Below are 11,719 nucleotides of genomic sequence, written 5' to 3'. Positions count from 1 at the left end.
ATCTAAGCACAGAATTTGGCGTAGTGTTTAGAAAACATCCTCTGGGGTTGTTTTTTTGGTGTGGATTGTACATATGCTGGTCAAAGCTGGTTACTGGAATACAAAATACTACAAAGAAGCGTTATTTTAACAACACCCTGTTCCCATAAAGCCAGTGTTTATTATTTTTCTTTTTACAACTCTATGATTAGGTACGTTCTCATTGACTATTTATTTGGGGGGCTAGTCACATGACCTAAGCCATGCACGTGCCAATATATACATCGAACATTTTGAGAGGCTGCAGTTGGTTATTAGAAGTCAAACCTTGCTCCATTGAGCACACAGTGCTGGCATTCATGCAACTGGCTCAGCCAACGAGTTTACATCTGGAAATGAGATCAGGCCTGCTGAAGGCTATGGTTGCTGGTGGACTCAACAGGTAATGTTGAATAAGCCCTGAGATTTGAAGTAATGTTATGAATACTTCAGACATGAAGGCAGAGCCAGCAGAAGACATTCTGCTGCCTGAGGTAGGGTCACTGCTTCCCCACCACCACTCCTGCACATTGACTTCCTCCTCCTCCTCTACTGCCGCCTCTCTTTTAGTTGTCATCAAGGTGCGCCATGGACCTCCCGCATAAGTTATGCGACATAACAATGCCTCACTTTGAGGCTTGATGAGGCTGCCTGCCATTGGTAAGCCCAGCCCTTCTTCAGTTAAAGATGCCAAGAAATAATTGTCACTTCGCCCGCCTGGGGATGGCCCCTTCCTGGTCCACGAGGATGTTGTTGTTGTTGTTTAGTCGTTTAGTCGTGTCCGACTCTTCGTGACCCCATGGACCATAGCGCGCCAGGCACTCCTGTCTTGCACTGCCTCCCGCAGTTTGGTCAAACTCATGTTCGTAGCTTCGAGAACACTGTCCAACCATCTTGTCCTCTGTCGTCCCCCTCTCCTAGTGCCCTCAATCTTTCCCAACATCAGGGTCTTTTCCAAAGATTCCTCTCTTCTCATGAGGTCACCAAAGTATTGGAGCCTCAGCTTCACGATCTGTCCTTCCAGTGAGCACTCAGGGCTGATATCCTTAAGAATGGATAGGTTTGATCTTCTTGCAGTCCATGGGACTCTCAAGAGTCTCCTCCAGCACCATAATTCAAAAGCATCAATTCTTCGGCGATCAGCCGAGAAAACTCCATGGATCGCCACGAGGATGGGTCCCTGTTAAAGAGGCATCAATCTGCTGCAGTGATGCGTAAGGCAATCGCAGCAGGTGGCCTGCTGGCCAGTGAGTTTGCACCTCATTCCTTCCGTATTGGGGCAGCTACTACCGCTGCGCATTGGGGCCTGTCCGTTGACAGGATTAAGGATCTGGGCTGATGGAAATCTGAAGCATACAAAGGTTATGTTCGAATATGGTGCTGAGGTGCAGTTGCTAATGTTGTTTTGTTCATTCCTAGGTCCGTCTACTCTGCATGTCTGGATAGTCGGGCACAGCATTGTCCACTGGGCCAGCAGAAGGGTGGCGGAGTCTGGATTCGGATGCAGCCTCGGACTCCCCAAACACGTGAGCGTCTCCTGGGTGTCCAGACGAGGAATGCGTTGGGAGGAACTTCTCCCAATGGTGTGGGCGAAGGTGTCTGTGGAAGGCACGCCTGTGGCGATGGTGGTGCAGCTGGGTGAGAACGATTTGCCAGAAGCTCCCAGCTTGAGCCTGCGGACCCGCATGCAGGAGGACTTGGAAGAGCTGAAGGCAGCTCTTCCTGGACTCAAAATATTTTGATCACTGCTGTTGCAGCGATGTGTGTGGCGTGGAAGCCGATGCCCAGCTGCCACCGAGAGGGCCAGGAGGTGTGTCCAGAGCGCGGTGGCCAAGAAGGTTCTGGCTTTGGGTGGGACGGTGATCCGTCACCCGGGCATTACCTTCCGTGATGCGTCCCTTTACAGGCTTGGTGGGGTTCATCTGTCTGTGATTGGGAATGATTTGTGGCTGACCGTCGCGTCAGCGGGTTTAGGGATTGGTTACAGGTGTGCGTGGTTGTGGTGAGCGCAGGTGCTCTGTGGTGGATAGGCACTGGTTCAGGTGATAGGGGTGGGAGAATGCTCTCGCCATCCCTATGTGAAGGGTATTCCGTTAAAGGAATCCAGAGACTCAAATGGTTTGGTCAACCTGTGAGGGGGTTGTGCCCTTGCCTGAGTCTATGGCTACACCTGAGTGGCGGACATAGCCTGTTCCCGGCTTCCCGCCTATCCAGCTGTTCACCCTTGGCTGACCTATGCTGGTGCTCTGGGTCAGCGCTACCTGCAAGGGTGCAGGGAGCTAGTCGAACCAGAGCCTATGCAACCACTCACTTTCTGTAGTCAATAAAGTTGTGGCCTAAATTCTGCCAAAAACCAAACTAAAATTTGAATCAAGTGTGAAGTCTGAAATACGTATTCAAAAAGTTGCTTTGCCAGGCCAGCTCTTTGGCCACACACCAAGTTGGGCTGCCCCATCTATCTTATGTGTTTCATTATTGACTACTGCCTTGAAACCTGGCCCTGAATCATTGTTTAAATTTACTTCCTCAAAGGTATTTTATCTTCATTTGGAGCTTGTCAACATGTCCTTTTCTCTTTGATTATCTTTCACATTTTTCCACCTCAATAAGATGATTCCTTTTTAATTGAAGTCCCATGGTATCGCTTTTCTCCCTTTGCTACTTGTGACATAACAGTAAACAGTTCACCTAATTTCACCAAACAGGTTCATTATCCATTTTTTACAGACACAAAAGAGTGCTGGTTACAGGTAGGTAGCCGTGTTGGTCTGGATCGAAGTAAAATAAAAAAATTCCTTCAGTAGCACCTTAAAGACCAACTAAGTTTTTATTTTGGTATGAGCTTTCGTGTGCATGCACACGAAAGCTCATACCAAAATAAAAACTTAGTTGGTCTTTAAGGTGCTACTGAAGGAATTTTTTTATTTTACAAAAGAGTGCATCATTGTCCAGTGTGTCAAGTCAAATTGTGACTCTGCAAAATGTAGACATGGCCACTGTAACAAACGACAATGGAGCAATTATATAGAGGCGAGTTGCTACTTCTTAATATTTGAAAGGTAGGCGCAAAAGAGTCCATTTGTGAATTCACTGCAAGGTCCATGCACAAGAGATGGTCAGCAACAGATCTCAGCCACAAACTGAGCTAAATTATTGGAAAATAATTCAAAATGTAGGGCACTGGGATATGGTAAACCTTTCCACATGCCCAGACACTTACAGGGTTGTGCTAGTTTTGAACTGGTACCTGAACTCAGTGGTGGGTTGATGAGGCCTAAAAAAACTGACTATGAATCTAGGTAAGACAGAGGTGTTGCGGGTGTGGTGGTACCCGAATCCAGAGATACTGATCAATTGCCTGTTTTGGATGAAGTTGTTACCCCCCGCCGCCCCCCCCCCAAGAACAGGTCTAGGGGTGCTCTTGGATCCATCTTTGGGTGACCTTAGTGGCTACCATAGAAGTGCCTTTTACCAGTTTTGGCTGATAAGACAGCTATGGACCAGGATAGCCTGACCACTGTCATCCATGCACTAGTAATCTCCATACTTGATGTGAAATGCATCATTTGAGGTTGGTCCAGAACCTGTAGCTGGTGCAAAATACAGCAGCTCAGCTGCTCACTGGGGCAGGATATCGCCAACATGTTACCATGCTGTTGGAAGGAATTGCACTGTCTGCCACTTAGCTACTGGGCTAAGTTCAAGGGAAATAAAGCGACCAGGATGCCCAAAAGATTATCCCATCCCTTATATACCCAGCTGGTTACAGTGCTCTGTTTTTCAGGTGCCTGGTCCAGCTGCAACAAACTTATAACACATTTATGAGAAATAAGGAACGGATGTTTCAAAGAACCACAAAGCAAGAATTGGTTGGTGGCAATATTCTTCCAGCTTAGAAGTTAATAATTTTATACAGGAATATGAGGAAGCAATGTTCAAACTTACTAATAATTATCTAACAGCAAAGAAAGGCCATCCAAATAGCATGACTCAATAAATGAACGCAATCTTTCTTAATTTATTAATTTTTTGCTATTTAAAATATTTATGTATTATTATTTTTAGTATCCTTTCCATGTCTATGTGAAAGTTGGAGATGAAATGAGACAGATGTAGTGACCATGGTTACCATGGGAGCTGTTTCCCTAGCAATGGCAAAGCAGTCATCAAAGCAGTCAAACATGTCTTCTCTTTCTCATATGACTTGTTTTTACTAGTTTGCATAGTCTGTGCAGCAGAGTCAGCTTTTCAGACAAGTCTTACTCCAAAGGTGGAAAGTAAAAACAGATGAGGGATTGGTCACTTTGTTCGAATTCCACCTGGACCTAGAGTTTTAAAGGCTTGAATGATTTGTTGTTCCCGTTATCCTTCATCCAATCAAGGTGAAATCTAGCAAGTTATTAAGAATTGTTGTTGTTTAGTCGTTTAGTCGTGTCCGACTCTTCGTGACCCCATGGACCATAGCACGCCAGGCACTCCTGTCTTGCACTGTCTCCCACAGTTTGGTCAAACCCATGTTGGTAGCTTCGAGAACACTGTCCAACCATCTCGTCCTCTGTCGTCCCCTTCTCCTAGTGCCCTCAATCTTTCCCAACATCAGGGTCTTTTCCAAGGATTCTTCTCTTCTCATGAGGTGGCCAAAGTATTGGAGCCTCAGCTTCACAATTAAGAATAGGCTGGGCAAATAGGTCAGTCTCAGTTGCTCTCGATTTCTCATTTTTCCAGCGTGAAGTTCAGTCTGTCCCGTTTAAACATCACATTGCAGTTTATTTTAGTCTGCAGAAAAACTTGCATAGATTCTTGTGCTCATTTCTTCTAATGTATGAAGTTTTTGTACACCATTTTGTCTAATATATGCATTTTTCTCCCCAAGCAGGTTCTTCTAATGTATTTTTGTACAGCATTTCCCCTAACATATGCATTGCTGTATGCACTTTTCTCTAATATACACATTTTTCATACAGACACACCTCGCAAAATTTAAAGAAGTGAGAATGGCATAGGATAGCAATGTTTTGCTTTTGCTTCAAGGAGTGTGAACTATGTAGGTTTGGATTAAAGGGCAAACTGAACCAATTCATTTCCTGCTTGTAAGAATAGCATCACCAGCAGCATGGCTCATGTCAGTTCCTTAGTTCTCCATATACACATGGTTTTGTTGTTGATGATGATTTGTTTGTTTGTTTGTTGTTGTTGTTGTTGGGGAAGGCTATGCACTCTTTGCGCAGCACAACCTCTGCACTGGAGCACACTTCTTTGGTACATATCTTCAGCGTAGCTATTGTGTTGTCTGTTGAAACATTGTCTCCCCGTAGTTTTTGATAATGAAGCAACAATACTGGCCTGGTTTCTATTAGTCCAAACCAGGCATCCCCAAACTGCGGCCCTCCAGATGTTTTGGCCTACAACTCCCATGATCCCTAGCTAAGAGGACCAGTGATCAGGGATGATGGGAATTGTAGTCCAAAACATCTGGAGGGCCGAAGTTTGGGGATGCCTGGTCCAAACAAACAGAGAAAGAGGATGGAGGATGGCACCTGGTTGGCTACCATGACAAAAGGATCCTGGACTAGAAGGGCTATTGGTTGGATCCAGCAGGCTCTCCTTATGCTCCTATATTCCTATTCTTAATGGGACAGTGCACAGTTGATGCACTGAGCATGAATGCAGCACAGCATCTCACTGCAATACCGCTATCCACCTATATTCTACGTCTGAATGGACTGTTGCACAGTAATGCTATGCAGCAATGGCCAAGCGTTCTTACAGCACGCTTACCATGTCCATGCAGAAAGGTTGTAATCAAATTATGGCCATCTTCATGGCTTTGAGGAGCGCTTGCTGTGTCTCTGCAATCATAGAATTGCAGAGCTGGAAGGGATCTTGAGGATCCTCTAGTGCAGGCTTCCTCCAGATGTTTTTGGCCTAGAACTCCCATGATCCCTAGCTAGCAGGACCAGTGGTCAGGGATAATGGGAATTGTAGAATTGTAGTCTCAAAACATCTGGAGGGCCGAGTTTGAGGAAGCCTGCTCTAGTGCAACCCCCTGCAATGCAGGAATATGCAGCTGTCCCATACAGGGATTGAACCTACAGCCTTGATGTTATCAGCTCAGTGATCTACCGGTAGCTACCTAATCACTTTAAATCAGGGGTAGCTAAGGTGGTCCCCCCCCCGCCAATATTATGGACTACAACTCCCATTATACCTGACCATTGGTCATGCTGGCTGGGAATGATACAAGTTGTAGGAATATATTGTCTTGGCCATTACTGTTTTGAATTATTAGACTGTCTCGTGAGTACTTCATTTCAATATATTTGCTTTAGCAAAAATTCATAGTTAAGATGGTAAAACGTAACAATTTTACCATAGATGAATGCATATGTAAAAAATAACATAATGAAAAGGGCCAAATCATCGTAAACCAAGCTAAGACAGCATCAGTTAACCAGTTTACCTTCTAAAACAAAATATATTTGGTGACATTTTGCTGCTGCTAATCCAAATTGTTTGGATTCTTTAGCTATTTTATTGCTACGGTATTCTCAGATTCTTCTTGAGAAAACCAGTGGCTCATGCTTTCAATAGCCGAGAAGCAAATATATAATGAGACCTATCTTCAAGCTCACTGTCCCCAATACAATAGCAAAGGCCAAAGGGAAAGGTTCCAGATGGCCATTTCCGTCACTTCTTGGATCCTGCGTAAAGTACAGCTTTTCCTCAGACAAAATGTACTTGCTGATAAATATGATTCAGACCCATGATTAAATTTTATCATGTTATATCATTGCTCCATCTAAGAATTATATATGAGTGACAGATCATGTGGAATAAAAATATCACAAGCTCTATTTTAAAATTATCTTTGGCAGGATAAAAAAAAATAGCCTGCTTTAAAAATACCCACGATAGGCTTATTTTCGCCACCTATGGAATCTAGGAAACTTAATTCACATTAGATGAAGCAGACGCACAAAACTTAGCCTGTTCTCACATTATCAACTGAAGTTTTTATCCTATAGCGGGAGAAGTTCTGGTGGACCTTCATTAATACAGGAGAAAATACTAATTCCAACTTTTAGTAGAATCTTGGGGGATATCCTTTGGTGCCCCTATAGTGAATCACAAAAAATCTGAAAAGACTCTCACTCCAGTGAGCTGTAAAAGACCTGTGGATCTGACCCAGAAAGAATTTCAAGATACAGTTTGATTTCCATAAGTTTAGTGTTGTATGAAATCTAAGAATGTCAAAAGCTGACTGATCTACCTTTAATGTAGCTGAGTCAAGGAGATTTTTTCCCCACCCCAATATCAGAGAGCTCATAAAGAAAAAGAATCCAAGTCACAATAGGAATTTCCTTGCTCAACCTTGTATGAATCCTTTAGAGATGCCATACATGAGCAGAAGAGATGGAATTTTTTATTTTTCTGTAGTTGATACTCAGAAAATGTCTTCTGTAGCAAACTCCCCAAAGTGTTAGCAGACTGCCCAGAAGTACAATGCAAAGGCATGTATTGGTGACATAAAGGATAACAGACAATTTTCTATTGCCTGTCATGAGAGGAAACAATTTTCTTCTCTTAAGTTCCATTATGGCACTTGATAAGTTCATTTACCACATGTTTAACCTGATCCCACGAGCATAAGTGAGTACATTTGAGTTCACAAACTTTATGGTACCTTTACAATAAGGCAATGTCACTAAGTTTGGGGGTTGTGCAAAATACCTCTCTTGGGCCTTGAATGACTTAGCGAAACTTATGACTTAGCAGAGGTCTAATGCTCCTTTGGGCCCAGAGAAAGAGAATCACAACACCAAGAGGAGGTGCTATTCACTTGCCTACTCACCTAGAGGGAAATTGGTACTCACCTGTCTGAGCAGGCAGGTGGCTAATTGCACCTCTACTTTAGGAAGGAAATGAAGTGCACTTGTCTAAATTAGCACTGCTACTTGTGAAAAACGCAATCTCGTTGTCTCACTGAAGTGCTAATATTTTCTATTCTTATTCTAAATCTTACTTTTTAAAAGCATCTCTCTCTCCCTCCCCGTACCATTAATATAATCCAGCATTAACTATTGTTCTAATTATAAACCCCTGTTACAATCCGAGGACCTTTCATTCTTGCAGAAGTAGTCAATGTCAGAACTTCACTTTTCTTATCTAAAGCAAGGGAGCAAGAAGTATGGTGTGGCTTCTGGGTCATGTGTAAGCAAAATGATTAAAACAGGAGCATTCACTTATATACACCCTGCCCCTCCCATGTTTATCCTCCATAGAAAAATTACTACAATTCTTCTGTAACCTGTGGCAAGAAGTTGCATATCTTCACTTTTAAACACATCTCCTAACTACTGCAGACAACGAAAAGGCTCTGGGCTTCTTCTTTTTGTTGTTGTTCAGGTTGACTGAAATGTAATTAGACAATGATAAAGAGAAGGAAAATTGCAGCGTATGTGCACATGGGATTGTTGATTACCAACATTCGCTGCCACTCTTTGTAATGCAAAGCTCAGTGCCATAGGGTAGGTTACTTAGTACATCTGCTTCCTTCCTAGGGGTTTTCTTTTCATGAGTACAATATCTGTGATGCAGCACTGGAGGCTAAGTGGGGAGAGTTTCTTCAGCTTTGTTTACAAACACTTCTAGCTGGGATTTGACAAATTGGACAGGCAGAGGCAGAGCAAGCTAGAAGAGCCACTGTAGGTGGAAAGAAAATGATTATTGGCTTTTGATATATGTCTTGCGTGCCCTTGCTTACAGCACTGTTGACGGCATACGAGAGAGCAAGAAGAGGGACGAATTGTTGCACTGTATGCAGATGCCACGCATGATCCTGGAAACGTTGATGATCTTCAAGTGAAGAAGAGTTTGGATTTGATATACCGCTTTATCACTACCCGAAGGAGTCTCAAAGCGGCTAACAATCTCTTTTCCCCTCCTCCCCCACAACAAACACTCTGTGAGGTGGGTGGGGCTGAGAGACTTCAGAGAAGTGTGACTAGCCCAAGGTCACCCAGCAGCTGCATGTGGAGGAGCGGAGACGCGAACCCGGTTCCCCAGATTACGAGTCTACCGCTCTTAACCACTACACCACACCGGCTCTCAAGAGAAGCAAGCAACTGTTCCAGGCTGTGTTTCCTAGTTCTTTCTAAAAAGCAAACAAATAATTTCACCGTCAACATTTTGTATGCTATCTCTTTCATATAATATGTATGCATATACACATGTTGCCATACAAAATGCTTCTCAATCCCAACAGTGCTAACATCTTAGACTTCTTCAGCTCTCACTTTTAGCCTTGAGGCCATTAAAAAAAAAAAAGCTTTTCAACATGAAGCAGGGCTGGCTAACCTGTGGCCACCCAGATATTGCTGGACTTTAATACCCAAAACATCACTGGCTATTGCCCACGCTGACTAGGGCTAAAGAGAAATTTGAGTCCTACAGCATCTGGAAGTCCAACGGTTGTCTGCATCCCAGACAGTGAGGTGATTCTCTAGCCTTTTCCCATTCATTCATTCACTGCTTAATCATAATAAAACCTCTATGGCATATGTTTTACAAGAAATATTAACATTATCATTTTAAAGTATTAAAAATATCTATGTGTCTCTTTTTCCAATCTCCTTTCCCAGCCACTCCACCCCATTCCTCTTCCTCCTTGGTTTTCCATTCCTCCCCTATAAACAGTCAGCCTTCCCTGGCCAATAAGCACACTGAGTGTTTCTTGGGCTTTGTTGTACTTCTGCAAAAAAAAATGGGCACACCCCCCCCAAGCCTCCTGATACCCCCCTCTTGTGAGTGAGTGCTGCCATTTTGGCTACATGATGGCACTCAGAGAATCAAACTGGAAATAGAATATATGAAACTATACCTCAGTCAAAAGCCACCGGGAAGTCTTGTGAAACCAAGAGACCCACTCCTGCATCTACGTGCACCTCATACCCCATCAGCCAGAGCAACCCAGGCCTGTATCTGTTCAAAAGTCTAATTGAAATGGATCCTAAAAATAATCCGGAGCAACCAGCAAAAACTGGAGTCCAACATCACTATAGCACCTTGCCACAGAATGATACATTTGAGACCAACCAGAAATTATGCAATGCAGTGAGATTAAGGGAGGATTGCTTCAAAAGTGGTCTACCACCAGCTCTTTCAAACTTGCTGTACCTCCCACCACATACTCAGCAGACCACCTCTGGCAGCTCATAAAAGCCAAGAAGGGCAATTTTCCAGCACACATGTGGAAGGACTTGTCTCTCCAAGAATTCTGCCCACATCCTTGACCTGAGCAAATTGAAAAGTATCCGGTAAAACTGGTCAAAAGGAGCAGACAAACTGGGGTGGGTGGGTGTGAACAGATGAACGATTACACTATCCTCTTTTCACCACCTGTAAGTCCATTTTCAAATATTCCAGCATTTTCAAATATTCATTGCATCGCTCCAATTTCCCCCCCCCCTTTTTTTTATTCCTGAATACTTATGGATAGTTTTTTAGATGGATGGCATTGCTATGGGCATCCATAACTTTTAGGAAGAGAAAAAATATAGAAGGCATATTTTGAAGATATTCTGTGCATCACACCATGCCAGAGACTTTGGTGCTATGACTGGAGCAAGTTGTCACCAAGGTCAAGGATCCTTCTTGGTACAAAGTGGCATGCAGAACCCAGGTATGATGCTGACCTGGCTGGATCTCCCTCCTGCCAGGAAATGTGAGCCACTAAGTTACCAGGTTCCTCAGTGGATGACCTCTATTCTTGGACATCCCTAGTGCAGGCTGAGAAGCAGAGACATTATTTACGATCAAATACCCAGTTGTCTGTGCTTCCATAAATTGTAGAGTCATATCTGAATTAGCCTGTTAAGCCATATCTTGCCATAATTTCCTGTTCGTTGTACACGTTCTAATTAATTTTGCCAATTTGCAAATAAAAATTAAATTCAGCCGAAACATTAAGGAGTTCACATTTTCAATAAGTGGCACTCAGCAATTTAGCTGCATGCCTCGCGTTAATAACAGTGGGAATCATGCAGTTAAATCACCCCCTGTTGCTTTAGAAATGCACCCCTAAGGTATACAAATCAGATGCTGTACGTCAGCTTCAACTATTCATTGGTGTGTGTTTTTCAATTAAGGTTCCATGCGACTTGGCTGGTCCCACTCAGTGTGCACGTTCTGCTCAATAAGAACAATACAAATGGGAGGGGGGCAGGAAGAGAACACAAACACCTCCCAACAGCAACAAAACTGGGGCAGCCCAGTCAGGTGGGTGGGATACAAAAAATAAAATCACTATCATCGACATCATCTTATCCCTAACTCACCGTCCTTAAAAGTCTTTAAAACAAACAAACCCAAAAACAGAATTGGGGATGAGAGAGATCCCAGCTTTCCTACCGCAGCTAGCAGCACAGGCCTATTCGCTGGATTGTCAAAGCTATTGTACTACCAACCTTACTATATGCTTGTGAAACATGGACCACTTATAAACGCCATCTTCAACTCCTCGAAAGATTCCATCAACGGTGTCTCCGGAAAAAATTTGGAGACTTGGGAAGACAAGTCTCCCATCACTTGGGAAGACAGGCGAACTAATATCAGTGTACTGGAAGAAGCAAGTATCACCAGTGTTGAAGCAATGATTCTTCAACATCAACTTCGTTGGACTGGTCATAATAATAATAATTTA

The 11,719-nt window shown here is 43.5% G+C and overlaps 1 protein-coding gene across 1 annotated transcript; it reads left to right on the top strand.

Annotated features, from left to right (window-relative positions):
- The first annotated feature begins 301 nt into the window (after positions 1-301).
- Positions 302-9,650, top strand: LOC148686972 (uncharacterized). Its single transcript, XM_088664359.1, has 3 exons — positions 302-421; positions 1,438-1,656; positions 8,785-9,650. The coding sequence occupies exons 1-3, from the start codon at positions 339-341 to the stop codon at positions 8,882-8,884; spliced, it is 402 nt and encodes a 133-aa protein (XP_088520485.1). The 5' UTR covers positions 302-338; the 3' UTR covers positions 8,885-9,650.
- Positions 9,651-11,719: the final 2,069 nt, after the last annotated feature.

The sequence above is a fragment of the Zootoca vivipara genome, chromosome 2 (assembly GCF_965207765.1).
Source record: "Zootoca vivipara chromosome 2, rZooViv2.hap1.1, whole genome shotgun sequence".
Classification (NCBI taxonomy): Eukaryota; Metazoa; Chordata; class Lepidosauria; order Squamata; family Lacertidae; genus Zootoca; species Zootoca vivipara.
Note: the sequence above shows the minus strand (reverse complement) of the source record. Positions and strands in the feature narration are given on the sequence as shown.

Excerpts from the sequence above, each read along its gene's own strand:
- LOC148686972 (XM_088664359.1), top strand. The coding sequence starts at position 339 with ATGCAACTGGCTCAGCCAACGAGTTTACATCTGGAAATGAGATCAGGC. Across the intron at positions 422-1,437 it reads GTTGCTGGTGGACTCAACAG|GTCCGTCTACTCTGCATGTC; the intron begins GTAATGTTGAAT and ends GTTCATTCCTAG. Across the intron at positions 1,657-8,784 it reads GGCGATGGTGGTGCAGCTGG|CACTGTTGACGGCATACGAG; the intron begins GTGAGAACGATT and ends CCTTGCTTACAG.